Source organism: Hypanus sabinus, chromosome 7, assembly GCF_030144855.1.
Source record: "Hypanus sabinus isolate sHypSab1 chromosome 7, sHypSab1.hap1, whole genome shotgun sequence".
Classification (NCBI taxonomy): domain Eukaryota; kingdom Metazoa; phylum Chordata; class Chondrichthyes; order Myliobatiformes; family Dasyatidae; genus Hypanus; species Hypanus sabinus.
In genome coordinates this window covers 12,168,835-12,187,048 of record NC_082712.1, presented here as the reverse complement: position 1 = coordinate 12,187,048, position 18,214 = coordinate 12,168,835, and the positions used below count along the sequence as shown (strand labels likewise).

General features: G+C 44.2%; 1 protein-coding gene across 2 annotated transcripts in view; it reads left to right on the top strand.

The window, feature by feature from the left end:
• Window positions 1–17,946, top strand: part of LOC132396283 (sialic acid-binding Ig-like lectin 10) — a 31,668-nt gene extending 13,722 nt beyond the window's left edge. For both annotated transcript variants that reach the window (XM_059973809.1, XM_059973807.1), the window contains exons 3-5: window positions 9,663–10,058; window positions 14,308–14,410; window positions 16,219–17,946. In XM_059973809.1, coding sequence (XP_059829792.1) covers window positions 9,663–10,058; window positions 14,308–14,410; window positions 16,219–16,234 — 515 coding nt within the window. In that variant the 3' untranslated portion in view covers window positions 16,235–17,946. The remainder of the gene's footprint in view (window positions 1–9,662; window positions 10,059–14,307; window positions 14,411–16,218) is intronic.
• Window positions 17,947–18,214: the final 268 nt, after the last annotated feature.

Here is an 18,214-nt window from a genome sequence, read left to right as displayed (position 1 = left end):
CGGTCTACATCTGAACCGGAGGGGTACTAACATTCTTGCAGGAGTGTTTGCCAGTGCTGCTGGGGGGGGGGGAGGTTTAAACTAGATGTGCAGGGGGCAGGGATCCAGATCAAGAGGGTTGGTCAGAAGGAGCATGGGGTTAAATGTGTAGAAGGTTTGGGTGATCTTGAGAAGGTCATCAAAATTCAGGGTGCAATTAGCCCGATGGAAGTTCAAGGAGCTGGGTTAGGTACAGTAGACAGTGTTTTAAACAAAGAGAGGAGGAATGGGCTAAGAATTCTATACTTGAATGCGCGTAGTGTCAGAAATAAGACAGATGAGCTTGAAGCTCGGATGAAAATGGGGAACTACGATATTGTTGGGATAACGGAGACATGGCTGCAAGGGGATCAGGCCTGGGAATTGAGTGTACCAGGGTATACGTGCTAACGTAGAAACAGAAATATGGGAAGAGAGGGTGGGGTGGCCCTGTTGGTGAGGAATGAGATTCAATCCTTAGCAAGAGGTGACTTGGGAACAGGGGAAGTAGAGTCTGTGTGGATTGAGCTGAGGAACAGTAAGGGTAAAAAGACCCTAATGGGTGTTGTGTACAGGCCCCCAAACAGTAGCATGGATATTGGGTACAAGTTGATTAGGGAGTTAACATTGGCATGTGCTAAAGGTAATGCAGTCGTTATGGGAGATTTCAACATGCAGGTGAACTGGGAGAATCAGGTAGGTGCTGGACCCCAGGATAGGGAGTTTGTGGAGTGTCTAAGGGATGTATTTTTGGAACAGCTTGTGCTTGAGCCAACCAGGAACGAGGCTATTTTGGACTTGGTGATGTGTAATGAACAGGAATTGATAAGTGATCTTGAAGTAAAGGAGCCATTAGGATGTAGTGATCATAACATGATAAGTTTTCATCTACAATTTGAGAGGGATAAGGGCAGATCAGAGGTGTCAGTGTTGCAATTAAATAAAGGAGACTACGGAGCCATGAGGGAAGAGCTGGCCAAAGTTAAATGGGCGGATGCCCTGGCAGGAAAGACAGTGGATCAGCAGTGGCAGATATTCTTGGGCATAATACAAAAGATGCAAAAGCAGTTCATTCCAATGAGAAGGAAGGATTCAAAGAGGGGGAAGGGGCCACAGTGGTTGACAAAGGAAGTCAGAGATTGTATTGCATTAAAGAAAAAGAAGTATGACAGGGCTAAGATGAGTGGGAATACAGATGATTGGGAAAGTTTTAAGGAACAGCAGATCTTAACTAAAAAAGCAATACAGAGAGAAAAAATCAGGTATGAGCTCAGTCTAGCCAGGAATATAAAAGGGGATAGCAAAAGCTTTTTTTAGCTATGTGAAGAGAAAGAAGATAGTTAAGAACAATGTTGGCTCCTTGAAGAATGAATTGGGAGAAATTGTTATGGGAAACAGGGAAATGGCAACAGAATTTAATGCGTACTTTAGATCTGTCTTCACCAGGGAGGACACAAGCAATCTCCCAGATGTATGGATGGGCCAGGGTCATAAGATATCAGAGGAATTGAGACAGATTGACATTCGGAAAGAATCTGTGATGAGTAGACTGGTAGGAATGAAGGCTAATAAATCCCCGGGTCCGTTTGGTCTGCATCCAAGGGTTCTAAAAGAGGTGGCTCAGGAAATTGCGGATGCATTGGTAATCATTTTCCAATGTTCCTTAGATTCAGGATCAGTTCCTGAAGGTTGGAGAGTGGCTAGTGTTATCCCACTTTTCAAGAAGGGAGGGAAGGAGAAAATGGAGATCTATCGCCCTGTTAGCATAACGTCAGTCATGGGGAAGATGCTTGAGTCCATTATTAAGGACGAAACAGTGGCACATCTAGATGGCAGAAATAGGATTAGGCTGAGCCAGCATGGATTTACCAAGGGCAAATCATGCTTGACTAATCTGTTGGAGTTTTTTGAGGTTGTAACAAGGATGTTAGATGAGGGTAAGCCAGTGGATGTTGTATACCTAGATTTCAGAAGGCATTCGATAAGGTGCCACATAGGAGATTGGTGAGTAAAATCAGAGCTCATGGCATTGGGGGCAGGGTTTCAACATGGATAGAAAACTGGTTGGCAGATAGAAAGCAAAGGGTATCAGTGAATGGGTGTTTCTCGGACTGACTGGAGGTGACTAGTGGGGTACCACAGGGCTCTGTATTGGGACCACAGCTCTTTACGATTTATGTCAATGATTTAGATGAGGGCATTGAAAACTATATCAGCAAGTTTGCTGACGATACTAAACTGGGTGGCAGTGTGACATGCGAAGAGGACGTTAGGAGAATACAGGGAGACTTGGATAGGCTGGGTGAGTGGGCAGATACTTGGCAGATGTCATTCAATGTGAATAAATGTGAAGTTATCCACTTTGGAATCAGGAACAAGAGGGCAGAGTATTGTCTGAACGGTGTAGAGTTAGGTAAGGGAGAAATGCAAAGAGACCTAGGAGTCTTAGTTCACCAGTCAATGAAGGTGAATGAGCAAGTGCAACAGGCAGTGAAGAGGGCAAATGGAATGTTGGCCTTTGTTACAAGGGGAATTGAATACAAGAGCAAGGATGTCCTTTTGCATTTGTACAGGGCCCTGGTGAGACCACACCTGGAATATTGTGTACAGTTTTGGTCTCCAGGTTTAAGGAAGGACATTCTGGCAGTTGAGGAAGTGCAGCGTAGATTCACTAGGTTGATTCCTGGGATGGCAGGGCTGTCTTACGCAGAAAGATTGGAGAGATTGGGCTTGTACACGCTGGAATTGAGGAGATTGAGAGGGGATCGGATTGAAACGTTTAAGATAATTAAAGGATTTGATAGGATTGAGGCAGGAAATATGTTCCAGATGTTGGGAGAGACCAGTACCAGAGGGCATGGATTGAGAATAAGAGGTCAGTTATTTAAAACAGAGTTGAGGAAGAGCTTCTTCTCCCAGAGAGTTGTGGAGGTGTGGAATGCACTGCCTCGGAAGACGGTGGAGGCCAATTCTCTGGATGCTTTCAAGAAGGAGCTAGATAGATATCTGATGGATAGGGGAATCAAGGGATATGGGGACAAGGCAGGGACTGGGTATTGATAGTGAATGATCAGCCATGATCTCAGAATGGCGGTGCAGACTCGAGGGGCCGAATGATCTGCTTCTGCACCTATTGTCTATTGTCTATTGTCTATTGACTGGCACCTCCTGACTGCAAGATGGATAGATGGGGCTAAATTTGTCAGGTGTGTTCAAGAAGGATTCCTGACAGAGTATGTGGACCGGCCGATGAGAGGAGAGGCTTAACTGGATCTGGTTCTGGGTAATGAACCTGGTCAGGTGACAGACCTCTTGGTGGGGGAGCATTTTGGTGAGAGTGACCACAACTCCCTTAGCTTCAGCAGAGCTATGGAAAAGGATAAAAACAGACAAAATGGGAAAGTGCTTAACTGGGTAAGGGCTAATAATGAAGGGATGGTGTAGGAACTAGCGAGAGTAAATTGGAAACAGATGTTCAAGGGTGAAAGCACAGAAGTAATGTGGGAGAAGTTTAGGGACCAGTTGTGCTGGGTTCAGGATAGGTTTGTCCCACTGAGACAAGGAAAAAATGGTAGGAAAAGGGAACCGTGGCTGACAAAACACGTGAGGCAACTCGTCTAGAGGAAGAAGGAAGCATATGTTAGATATAAGAAGCAGGAAGCAGGAGGGACTCATGAGAAATATAGGGTAGCCTGGAAGGAGCTTAGGAAAGGACATGGGAGAGCTCGAAGGGGGCATGAGAGGACCTAGGCATGTAGGATTAAGGAGAACCCCAAAGTGTTCTATGCATATGTGAAGAACAGAAGGGTGACAAGAATGAAGGTGGGACCCCTAAAGGATAAAGCAGGCAACATGTGCCTGGACGCGGAGGAGGTTGGGGAGGTCCTAAATGAATACTTTGCTTCAGTATTCACAAGTGAAAAGGACCTTGATCAGGATGAGATCGAAGTAGAGTGGGCCTGTGTGCTGGACAATGTGGAGATTAAGGAAGAAGAAGTATTGGATCTTCTTAAAAACATCAAGATTGATTAGTCCCCAGGGCTGGATGTGATATACCCCAGGTTGCTGAAGGAAGTGAGAGAAGAGATCACAGGAGCATTAGCTATGATCTTTGAATGCTCTTGGCTGCAGGGGAGGTGACGGAGGATTGGAGAATGGCAAATGTAATTCCCTTGTTTAAGAAAGGTAATAGGGATCCACCTAGGGCAACCAACATACTCTTTACCTAAATTAGTGCAATCCTTTGAACAATATAGTCAATTATCAGGATACAAGATCAACATAGATAAAACCCAATTACTTTCATATAACTATAGCCCACTAAGAGAAATTGAAAGTCGATATCCCTGGACATGGCACACAGAGTCTTTCAAATATTTGTACATCATTATGCCAAAAGATTTGGCAAAATTATCAGAATGTAATCATCAGCCTTTAAATAAAAAAAAGTAAGGAAGATGTGGCAAGATGGAACCAGATTCCTTTTTTCAGTTGAAGTTCAAGGATTGAGTCTATTAAAATTAATATACTGCCCAGACTGTTATATCTCTTTAAGACCCTACCAATAGAGATGAATCAAAATCAATTCAATGAACAAGATGTTATCAAGGTATATTTGGCAGAGTAAAAGGCCTAGAGTTAGTCTCAAAACTTTGCAATTAGCAAAGGAAAAGAGGGGATGGGGCCCACCTTCTCTTAAAGATTATTATTTTGCAGCACTGTTGACAGCTGTGATATGTTGGTATAACCCATCGTATGACACTCAATGGAAAAACCATTGAGGAGCGGGCACTTCTGATCCCCATACAAGCAATTTTGGCTGATAACACCCTGCAAAGGTACATAAATACTATTGATAACCCATGGGTGAAATTGATTCTTCAAATATGGAATATAATCTAGAGGATGATATTGCAATTCTTAAATGGTGTGCATATGACTCGGATTTTACACCAAATAAATTGGATGCTAGATTTAAGGGCTGGACAGCTAAAGGAATAACAGTTCTTTGCAACATAATAAAAGAAGGAACACTGTTCAGTTTTGAAATGCTTAAAGAGAAACAGAAAAAACAAGATTTTTATCAGTATTTACAGATGTGACAATATGTTAATAAGATGCTTAAAAATATAACCAAGGCAAGTACATGCTTGATAGAGCTATTTAGAAAAACATATAATTCAGATAATAGTAGTCGAATCATTTCAAGCATGCATAAGGGGTTGTCAAATCTTAAAATACATTCGACTTCATACATTAAAACAAAATGGGAGAAGGAAGGAGGGATAATTATATCTGAGGAAGAATGGACAATATGGAGATATCAATGGAAGTGTTCCAGTTCACAGAAATGGAGGGAGTTTGGATGGAAAAACTTGATAAGATATTTTATTACACCCTCTCAGAAATCCCATTATGATAGTAACCTCCCTGTTTGCTGGAGAAATTGTGGAAATCAAAATGCAAATCATATTTTTTGGGACTGCCCTGTTATCAAAGACTATTGGAGGGGGATACACAATGCCCTTCAAGACACCTTTAAATGTGAAATATCCTTAGAGAGTAAAGATCATATATTTTGGATATATACCTCAAGAATGGTTGAAAAGAGATAAACGTTTAATGAATATACCGTTGGTGGCTGGTAAAAAGACTCTTCCTAGGAAATGGTTATCACAGGAGAGCCCAACTTTAAATGCATGGATGGAAATTACAATGGACATTTACAAAATGGAGAAGATAACAGCATCTGTTAATCATAAGCTGGAACAATTTGATTCATACTGGGAAAAATGGTTTAACTACATAATGCCTCATAGGCCTGATTTTATTCTCACAAATCAATCCGTGTACATACATCTACTGATGCTTCTGGACACATCATCAGTGATGTTCCTGGAATCATCGGGTGTTTCAGGTTTTTCAACATCATACACCCTCCTCCAGGTGACCCAGCCGGGGCTGATCAGACCCCAGCTTGTGTCCAGATGGCTAGCTACACATGACTCCATGGCTCCACTCTCTTGAGCCACAGCCACCTTGAGGTCCTCTCTGCCGCATCGGTGGTACTGTGGATGGCTGTCCACTTCCTCTCTCCCTCGATGCCCAAATTGCCATCGGCTCTGGCTAAGGAATGGGCTGCAAATCCCCTACAACCAACTTCCACTGGGAGACACCTTGCTCTCCATCCAGCCTGCTGGCAGTTGCTGACCAGTCCTGCATACTTAGATAGCTTCCTTTCAAAGGCCTCTTCCAAGTGATCTTCCCATGGGACTGTCAGCTCCAGCATCACCACCAGCTTCGTAGGCTCAGACACAAGGACAATGTCAGGTCACAGGGTGGTGGCAGCAATATGGTTGGGGAAATTCAGCTGCCTTTCGAGGTCCACCAACAGCTGCCAGTCTCTTGCAGAGGTCAGGATACCTGCAGATGTTCTTTTGGCGGCTATTGGCTGCTCTCCAGCTCTTACAAAGGCAATGGTCTGCTTGGAGGGTCAGGACCGCTTTGCCCACTCCACTCCTGTGCTGATGGCTTCAGTGATGGTCTTCATGCCTCCATCGGTACCGTCCCTCACCTAGTGCTCTTGTGCAGCTGCTGAGGATGTGCTCCAGGGTTCCTCGCTTGGAACACAGTGAGCACACTGATGGCTCTGCTTTGCCCCATGTGTGCAGGTTTGATGGGCTTGGAAGCACATCGTACACCGCCTGGATGAAAAATTGGATGCAGTGTGGCTCGGCTTTCCAAAGCTCATGAATATGTTGTAAAAAAAGATCACTCCCTAGTTATACATGGTTTTTTTCCTTTTGCTTGTTTTTTCTTTCCTCTCTTTTCTATAAGGGTATACCTCAGATAAATACTATGTGATTTGTGATATATATGATTATATGATATATATGCACAATGTCTGAAATACATCTTATGGAAATGTTTGTTTGATGATGAACTTCAATAAAAAAATTACAAAAAAATGGTAATAGGGAGAATCCTGGGAACTATAGACTGGTGAGTCTTATGTCAGTGGTCTGAAAACTATTGGAAAGGATTCTTAAGGATAGGATCTACGAGTATTTGGAGAAGTACAGTCTACTCAAGGATAGTGAACATGGCTTTGTGAAGGGAAGGTTGTGCCTCACAAGCCTGATTGAGTTTTTTGAAGAGGTAACAAAAGGAATTGATCAGGGTAGGGCAGTAGATGTGGTCTACATGGATTTTAACAAGGCATTTGACAAGGTCCCCCATGAGAGACTCATCAAGAAAGTCATGAGGCATGGGATCAGTGGAACCTTGGCTGTTTGGATAAAAAATTGGCTTACAAGAAGAAAGCAGAGGGTAGTAGTGGAAGGAAAGTATTCTGCCTGGAGGTCGGTGATAGAGTTCGATCCGGATAAGTGTGAGTTGATGCATTTTGGAAGGACAAACCAGAAGACTGAGTACAGGATTAATGGTCAGTTAATTAAGAATGCGGATGAACAAAGGGACCTTGGGGTTCAAATCCATACATCCCTCAAGGTCGCTGCGCAGGTTGATAGGGTAGTTAAGAAGGCCTATGGGATGCTAGGCTTCATTAATAGGAGGACTGAGTTCAAGAGTAGAGAGGTCATGTTGCAACTCTACAAATCTCTGGTGAGACCACACTTAGAGTATTGTGTTCAGTTCTGGTTACCTCATTATAGGAAGGATGTGGAAGCTATGGAGAGGGTGCAGAGGAGATTTACCAGGATGTTGCCTGGATTGGAACACAAGTCTTATGAGGCAATGTTAGCAGAGCTGGGACTTTTCTCTTTGGAGCTTAGAAGGATGAGAGGGGACTTGATAGAGGTCTAAAGATCATGAGAGGCATAGATAGAGTGGATAGTCAGTACCTGTTTCCCAGGGCACCAATAGCAAACACCAGAGGGCATATGTACAAAGTTAATGGAGGGAAGTTTAGGGGAGACATTGGGGTAAGTTTTTTTTTATTAGAGGGTAGTGGGTGCCTGGAATGACTTGCCAGGGATGGTGGAGGAGGCTAAAACATTTGGGGTATTTAAGAGCCTCTTGGACATGCACATTGATAAAAGAAAAATAGAAGGTTACGGGGTAGTGTGGGTTTAGTACTTTTTTAAAGGAATATATGGGTCGGCACAACATCCAGGGCTGAAGGGCCTGTACTGTGTTGTAGTATTCTAGTGTTCTAGTGAAACCACCTTCTTCCGGATCAAGGTGCACTCACAAAACATAAGAAAGTTGAACATTTTCAGTACATTAAGTATTACACTGGAGAGGATTCACTGTAGAATTCTCTGTCAAACACACCAGCTCAGGTTGTTGAACACTTTCAGTAAGGTAAGTATCACACTGGAGTGGATTCAGTGTAGAAGAGATTCAAGTACAGATGAAGATCATGTTCATTGTCATCTGACTGTACATCTCCACAACAAAATGTAACAGCGTTCCTCTGGAGCACAATGCACCCAGAAAACATCTACGGTATCACATCACACACAGCTCATAATGCAAAATATTCCCACAGCTAAGTTAATAAGTTAATGACTAATGCCATTACACTGGACTGACTGGTGTTGTTATACTGTATTGATCAGTATTATTACTCTGTATTGATTAGGCTGTAACAGTATAGTGACTAGTGTTGTTATACAATACTGACTGGTGTTGTTTCATTGTGGTGATTGTGTTGTCACACTGTACTAATTAGTGTTGTTATACTGCAGTGACTAGTGTTTTTACACTGTACTGAGTAGTGTTATAATTCTGTAGTGACTAGTGCTATGACACTGTTATGCCTAGTGTTATGCTGTTGTGACTAGAGATGTTACTCTGCAGTGAGTAGTGTTATTACACTTTAGTGAATAGAGTGGTCACACTACAGTGACTAGTGTTGTTACAATGTAGTGACTGATGTTCTTACACAGTACTGGTTAATGTTGTTATACTTCAGTCATTAGCATTATTGCACAGTAGTGACTAGTGTTGTTACACTGCACTGATTAGTGTATTCACACTATAGTGATTAGTATTGTTGCACTGTACTGACTAGAGTTGTTACACTGTACTGATTAGTGTTATCACACTGTACTGATTAGTGTTGTTACACTGAAGTGACGTCGTACAGTGACTGTACCTACTGGTGGTGTTACACTGTAATGGCTAGTGTTGTTACACTGTACTGATTGGTGTTATACTGTACTGATCAGTGTTGTTACACTGTACTGATTGGTGTTGTTACAGCGTATTGATCTGTGCTGTTTCACTGTAATGGCCAGTGTTTCACTGTACTGATTGGTGTTGTTAGACTGTACTGATTGGTGTTGTTAGACTGTACTGATTGGTCTTGTTACACTCCACTGATTAGTGATGGTGTCAATTGGTTCAACAACTGAATGTCTGAAGGGAATTAGCTGTTCCTGAACGTGGTGGTGTGAGATTTAGGCTTCTCTGCCTCCAGTCCGATGGGGCTGTTTTATATTCGAAAGAGTTTCCCTAGTTTGAACAGTTTGCAATGAGTGAGACACATGTGGGGGTCTTTTCCTTTGGGTGGTCACGGAGGGGAGTATTTATTGCTTTGTTGGCTGGAAATTTTGTCAGTGGTTAAACATGTTTGGTGGGGGTTAACTGATATATTCAGGCACCTGTCCTTCCCTCAGCTCCCGGCGAGAGTGTTCCAGTGCTGAACGGGACTGAAGGAGCTTCGGCCACGTTACCCTGTGTGTTCACACGGCCCCCGCAGAACCTCACCGCACACACGGTGACGTGGATGAGGAAGGATCCCTACCGACACATCGTCACCTTCAGGCATTATGAAAACGGATCGTGGGCAGTGGAAAACGGAGTGACGCGGTACAAGCTCGTCGGGGACCCAGAGCTGGGAAACGCCTCGACCAGGATAAAGCAGCTGAGAGTGGAGGACAGTCACAGCTACCTGTGTCTGGCTGAGTTCAGGAAAAGCCAGCATGATTATTATCATTGGCCTCGCGGAGACCGCGTCAAACCCCCATATATGCATGTGATCCAGAGTGAGATCCAGCTGCAGGTCACCCCAGGTAAGAAACCACTGACACATTCTGCAGGGTATGGGGAGGGTGGGGGGAAGCCTGCTACCATTATCCTTTCTCTAATCAATCCCCACCCCCGAGTTTATCTGTCTGTCCCCGAGTGAGATCTGACTGTAGATCAGACCCGGAAAAGAACCCGTCGCCACATTCAAGTTCAAGTTTAATTGTCAATCAGCCACACGTGCATACAGCAAAACAAAACAGTGTTCCTCCAGGACAAAGTGTAAAGCAGAGTAGCAACAGCACACAGTACACATCGTTACGAGGCAGAAAAGCATACAGTCACAAAAAGACATAATATTGCCCAAGTTCCTGAGTGGTCTGGCTTGGAGCTGGATGGTAGATTGGATATTGTCCTGGTCCAGCTTGTCTCTCACTAAGTGAACACTGGGGGCAGCACTGAGCAAAAGAGGAAGGCAGCACCGATGGGAGGGGCCTGTCCCCAACCCACGACGGACTCCAGCACGTCCACAGAGGCCTCTGCTCTCTCCCACACCATCTCGGCATCTTCTGCAGTGTTCAGGGATGGGTCGGAACCTCCAGCATCCATTGTATTCTGTGTCCAGACTCCAGGGATGAATGTTATATCGGCCACTCCCAGCCTCAGCTGGTGATGAGTTCCATTTCCCCACCACAACTCCATCTCAGACGGTCCTTCACACAGGGCGGCCCCCAGAACTTCAATGGACCCCCTGGCGGGGCCTTGCCTGAGCTTGGGAGGAATGAGTGGAGTTCTAACGGAGGATCAGGAAGCTTCCCAGAGAAGATGCACACTCAACGTTTCAGGAAGAGCTTCTTCCTTTCTGCCGTCGGATTTCTGAATGGACAATCAGAAAAGTGAGGACCAGCTCACTTTCTTCCCTATTTTTCCCTCTTTTGTGTTACTTATTTAATTTAAAATTATACATGTAGGTATATATTTCTTATTGAAATTTACAGTTTTTAATTAATATGTATTGCAATGTATAACAGGGTGTCAGGGTGAAGATACGTCTTTACCAAGGGAGGTGTAAGTCACTCCTTCCCTCCACTCATCTTCACTTTACCCTTGGGAGAGGTGTAGCCCCTGCTTCGCCCCCGATCAGGGTCACGTGAACCCATGGGATCAGGTGGTGGATGGTCATACAAGCAGCTGGTGCAGATCACAAATTCTGGTTATGTGACCACTGACACCAGGCAGACAATCTCTGAAGAGTATTGATAATGGCTGGGCTCACCCATCCCGGACAGACACTGCTCAGAAGAAGGTGATGGAAACCACCTCTGCAGAAAAATTGCCAAGAACAATCATGGTCATAAACAGGAAAAAATCTGCCGTTGCTGGAACTCCAGAGCAACACACACAAAATACTGGAGGAACTCAGCAGGCCGGGCAGCGTCTATGGGGAAAGGATCAAAGGTTCATTTTATTGTCAAAGTTTGCATGTAGAATACAACTCTGATATTCACCTTCTCCAGATAACCATGATATCCAGACAAACCATGGGATTTGTTACATGAAAAGACATCAACCCCACCAGACGAAAGAGAAAAGAAAAATCTCTCAAACCTCAAACCCTCCCCGCCTCCCTCCCTCGCAGAAAAGCCAAACAGATCACCCACCTGGAAGACAATCGTCAGAAGATCAAAAGCCCCAAGACCCCAACCCCCTCCCTCTCAAAAAATATAGGGCCGACAACACCAAACCCAACACCCTCTCCCCACACAGATCACCCACACAGAGAAGCCAACAAGAACATCAGACACCAATCCGTAAATGCTCCCTCACACAAAAAACAATACATAATCCCTCTAGAATCCCAACCCACCAATCAGCAACAGGAACATCAATCCCTAACCCCTCCCTCACACAAAGAACAATCCATCAACCCTCTAGAACCCCAACCCACCAATCAGCAACAAGAAAGAAAACAGAAACTGAAGGAGAGCAAAATAAACTACAGCCCAACAGCCACATCAATCTCAGAATTTCAAACATTCCTCCCACCAGAATTGAGTAAACAGTCGATGTTTTGTGCTGAGACTCTGCATCGGAACTCATGAAAGGGCCTGTTCTGCACGGTGTGAGTCCTGATGAAGGGGTCAGCCTGAAACTTCAGCTGTTTACTCTTCTCCAGAGATGCTGCCTGGCCTGTTGAGTTCCTCCACCATTTTGTGTGTGTTCATCATGGTTAAGAGACTGTGATTGCCCACATCACACAACACAGCACATACCGATGATGATGATCGCAATGTACTGCTGCACAAAACACAAGCCGGTGAAATTATCCTAATCCCGATTGCGATTCTGCAGAATGTCAGGGGGAGGAGGCAGACAGGACACGATCACAGGGCTCAACCTGTCACATTGATCCATAAGAAGATAAGAAATAAGAGCAGAATTTGGCCATCCGGCCCATCGATCTTGCCCCGCCATTCAATAAGATCATGGCTGATCTGTCTGTAAACTCAGCTCCATCTCCCTACCTTTCCCCCCAAACCCTTAATTCCCTTATTATGTAAAAACCTATCTAAGTGTTTCTTAAATATATTTAGTGAAGAAGCCTCAAATACTTCACTGGGCAGAGAATTCCACAGATTCACCACTCTCTGGGAAAAACAGTTTCTCCTCATCCCCATCCTAAATCTTCTCTCCGAATGTTGAGGCAATGCCCCCTAGTTCTAGTCTCACCTACCAATGGAAACAACTTTCCTGCTTCTATCATATCTATCCCTTTCAAAATTTTGTATGTTTCTCAATTCGCCTCTCATTCTTCTGAACTCCAGAGAGTATAGTCTCGGGCGACTGAATCTCTCCTCACAGGTTAACCCCTTCATCAAGGCAGAAGCCAGCACCCCACCGTGGATTCTGTCTGCACTTCTCACCATCTCTGTGAAACAGAATGCAAAATCAGAGACCCTCCCATCCACCCTGGACATTCTCTCTTCGGCCCTCTCCCACTGGGCAGAAGATACAACAGCCTGGATGCACGGACCACCAGGCTGAAGGACAGCTTTTATCCTACAGTTATAACTACGGAGTGGTCCCCCAGTACGATAAGATGGACTCTCCACCTCATTATTTATTTGTTTATTCATTTAGAGATACAGCACGGAACAGGCCCTTCCGACCCAACGAGCCACACCACCCAGAAACCCACCTATTGAACCCACGACGATTTACAATGACCAATTAACCGATGAGCCGGTCTGTCCTTAGACTGTGGGAGGAAACCGGAGCACCCGGAGGACACAGCTTCAGGATAGAACAATGTCCCTTTAGAACAGAGTTGGGGGGAAATTATTCAGCCAGACGGTGGTGAATCTGAGGAACTTGTTGCCACAAATGACAGTGAAGGTCAAATCGTGGTCTTTAAGTGGAGGTTGAGAACTTCTTGATTAGAAAGGACATCAAATTTTATGGGAGATGGCAGTAGAATGGAGTTGAGAAGAATAACAGACAGACAGACATACTTTGTTGATCCCGAGGGAAATTGGGTTTTGTTACAGCCGCACCAACCAAGAATAGTGTAGAAATATAGCAATATAAAATCATATATAATTAAATAATAATAAGTTAATCATGCCAAGTGGAAATAATTCCAGGACCAGCCTATTGGCTAAGGGTGTCTGACACTCCAAGGGAGGAGTTGTAAAATTTGATGGCCACCGGTAGGAATGACTTCCTATGACGCTCAGTGTTGCATCTCGGTGGAATGAGTCTCTGGCTGAATGTACTCCTGTGCCTAACCAGTACATTATGGAGTGGATGGGAGTCATTGTCCAAGATGGCATACAACTTGGACAGCATCCTCTTTTCAGACACCACCGTCAGAGAGTCCAGTTCCACCCCCACAACATCACTGGCCTTACGAATGAGTTTGTTGATTCTGTTGGTGTTTGCTACCCTCAGCCTGCTGCCCCAGCACACAACAGCAAACATGATAACAAACTGGACATGATGGAATGGCGGATAAATCTCGATGGACCGAATGGCCCAGACCTGCTCCTGTACCTTATGATCTATGGGCTCACTACAGGTTAAAACTTTTTGTACAAATGTTTAATTCTTGTCACTCTGATCTCTACATTCTTATTAATACCCTTTTTTTATTCCTTCACACACAAGTTATCATCTTTAGTAAAAATCTGCTGAATGATAAATTCATCTGCACAGCGACAGATTTTAATCAGTCCACATTATTGGTCTCTCCCCCTTTGCCTGAGTCTGGATTGACCTCTCTCACTTTCTCTTCAGGGACAGGCGCTTCTGAAACCGTGCTGATGTTGTGTAGCCCACTCGGACTGAAAACTCTCGCCCTTTTAGTGATGGGTGCCGTTCTCTACTGTGACAAACTCAGGTACTGTATGTACTAATGCTGAAGGCTCTTGCCGTGACGTGACTGAAATCCGATTCTCTCAGACAGTCGGTGGACGTTGGGAACTGGCTCAAATACTTGAGTCGACCCAGTCAATACTTGTCGTTTGCTGTTTGTGGGAGCACCGTAGAAAATACTCGTTGCATCATAAGAGAGACTCCTTCAGAAGAGTTTGTAGACTATTTAGCATTCTGAGATTCCTTTCGGATTAAACGTACCCGCTAAACAGCCACCAAATGATAGACAAATTTATGGATATGTAGGAGCAAATGAGAGAAAACCTGCAGATGCTGTAAATTAAAGCAATACACACAAAATGCTGGAGGAACTCAGCAGGCCAGGCAGCATCTATGGAAAAAGTACAATTGACGTTTCGGGCAGAGACCCTTTGGCAGAACTAGAGGAAAGGGTTAGGGCAACTGGCGCCCTTTGTTAGAAAGAATGTGAGCTCTTCCCATGTGCACGTCGGTTTCCCCGGGTGCTCTGGCTTCCTCCCATGGTCCAAAGATGTTCCAGTTATCAGATTAGTTGTTCATTGAGAACCGTCCTGTGATTAGGCTGAGATTACATCCCTGAGTTTCTGGGTGTCGCAACTTGGTGGGCCGTTGTATCTGTAAATAACAAAATGATAAAAAATAGATTGAGCTAAGAGAAGGCTGACAGGTTGGCATAACACCGAGGGCCGAAGGGCCTGTACTGTGCTGGAATGTTCTACATTCTAATTACAAATCTAATGTTGATGTGCACAAAAGGACACTCTGGAACCCAGAAGAAACAACAATACGGGAAAGTTTCGACTCTAGCCATCCCAAGTGCACTTGGGATCAGGTAGTGTAGTCAACCCAGGGTGAATTTGGTCTCTTGGTCTACACAAGACTAGTCCATGAGGCGAAATCCCTCAGAGATTTTGCACTCGACTGAATTTCTGTAGCCATCTCCCTCCACAATAATCCAGTTTAAACTGTTAGTGTATCAACTTCAAACATATTAACACTGAAAAGTATTCAAATGATTTCCATGTCTCTAATATCATTGATAATCAGTTTCCTCCTTAAATTACAGCCTCGATCTGTTACTGTCCCCAACACGTTTCATTTACTTAGTTCCTATGATTTTTGTATCCACTTCCCTCTCTTCCAGGTTCATCCCAAGAAATCTGATATTCAAATACCTGTATCCTAGAAATTGAGTCACAGACAGGATTAAATTCACTCTGCCATTCATAGAGGATTTTACTTTAGAATGGATATTCTGAGGGATTTCCAGAGCCAGAGGATGCTGAATCTGTGGAATTTACAGCCATAAATGCCTGTGGGAATACTTAAAACAGAGATTGATGGGTTCCTGAATAGTAAGGGTGTCAAAGATGATGGGATGAGGACAGGAGAATGGGGTTGTTAGGGATAATAAATCAACCACGATGGGATAGCAGAGCAGAATAGAAGGGCTGGATTTGAAAAGTCTGACGCTATTTCATATGCTCTTACGGTCTGAATCTAAGTACTACACTATTTTATCAATATTATCCTATAGCCGAAGACCATCTTCCTGTCAACAACATGACCTATGTTGTTATGTCACCGTAAAGTTTCCAACTGAATAAATGTTTGGGCTCATCTCCAGTTTTGTTATCAAACACTGATACTGACGACAAAATTTATTCTGTGAGAATACCCATTCACGTCTCGAGCCAAATCCTTTCCAAGGTTATAAGTGAATTGGGGGAGGGAGTTGGATGTGGTGTCATTGTATGATCTAGATTCGTGTTAACCGTTTCGTTCTGTCCACAGAAAGCGACGAGACTGATCCACCGCAGGAGACTGAGAAGACCGGTTTTCCAACCACAAGGTGCAGACGCAACGAGATCCAACGAGAACACCATGTTCCACGTGAAGAAATGTTATTTGTCTTTAATTGGCCTCTTCCTAGATTCACTCTACAACCTGTTTCAGAATTCTGGACTGAACATGCCAAATATGTAGAACCGGAGAACGATCGTAGATAGAGGCCGAATTAAGGCGGTGGTAAATGCTGCACAGACAGCAATCACTATTGGGCTTAAGACAGTGAGAGGGGCGTGTGGCCAATTGGTTAAGGCTTTGGGCTCGCGATCTGAAGGTCATCAGTTCGAGCCCCAGCCATGGCAGCATGCAACGCACTTAGCCCCACACTGCTCCTGCACGTTTATAGCCCAGTGGCAGTGGTTGGTGTAGTATGGACAGGAGAAGACAGTGAGTAGGTGTGAGGTAGACCTGCACTGGTCATCTTTTCTGAGTCTCAGTCTGGAAATTATCCTTGAGGGAATCTTAAACAAGGTCTCCCAAGTCATTTTGCTCCGCTGTATTTTTTTGTATTTTCTCTATTTTCACCCCATTTAAAAAAATAGTTAGCCTTTCATTTATTCTGCCAATGTGTATGACCATACACTTACCGACAATGCATTCCATCTCCACTTGTTTCCCCATTCTCCTAATCTGTCTGGGTCCTTCTGTAGTTGCTCCACTTCCTCAAACCCACCTTGCCTTCCACATATCTTCGTATCATCAGCAAAGTCTGCATCAAAGCCAACAATACTATCATCCAAGTCATTAACATATAATGTAATGGGCTCTGTGCAATATCACGAGTTACCGTCAGCCAACCAGAAAAGGCTCCCTTCATGCCTGAGGATCTCAGTGGGCTAGGCAGCATCTATGGAACAGAGTACGCAGTCGATGTTTCGGGACCCTTCATACCCTGATCTCTTTTATCCATGTTAGGATATTCGATGTAATACCATGGGCGAGTAGTTTGTTACACAGCTCCATGTGTGGCATCTTGTCAAAGGACTTCCAAAAATCCAAGTACACAAGATGAATTAATTTTCCGTTGTCTATCCTGCTCATACTTTCTCCAAAAAAATTCAAATATACTTGTCAGGCAAGATTTTACCTTGAGGAAACTGCTGACTACATGCTATGCTATCATGTGGCCTATAAATTCCTTTCTTCTGCTCTTCTCCTTTTTGAAGAGTGGAGTGATATTTGCAATTTTCCAGTCTTCCGGAATCATTCCAGAACCTGGTGTTTCTTGTGGGATCATTACTAATGACTCAAAGATCTCTTCGGCCACCCCTTTCAAAACTCTGGTGTGTACACCATGTGGTTCAGATGACTTTTCTACCTTCAGACCTTTCGGTTCCCAAGAACCTTCTCATTAACAATGGTAACTTCACATTCTTCATGACCCCTGAAACCTGGTCCACTCTCCTGTCCTATCATATTCCTTCTTCTTCGGCTCTTGACCTTCCCCAGCCATCTGGCTTCACCTCTCAGCTTCCTGCTGGCCCTCCCCTACCCCCACCTTTACACTCTAGCACCTTCCCCCCTTCCTTCTCAGTCCTGAAGAATGCTCATGACATTTTGCCATACTAGTTGGCTTCCTTTCTGATTGGATTTGTACTTGTGGTTTCATTGGAATTGTTCTTCTGGAGTGTAAATTTGCCTCAAACCACTATTGCTTCATCGCTGATAATAAATTTTGTCCTGTAAAATGTTTTCCAGTATTTCCCGTTCCACTAATGAACGATTCACAAACACAGCGGCTGAGCTTAGAATGTGGATCAGTGCTGAGATGTTGTGCCCATTAAAGATACTTCGATGGCTCGGGGCAGGAATGGCTACTTCGAATGCCAGGCTTTAGATGTTTCCGAAAGGACAGGGAAGGAGGAAAAAGAGATGAAGCCATGACACTGCTGATCGGAGATAGTGGCACGGCTGCAGAGAAGGAGGAAGTCATGGAGGGTGT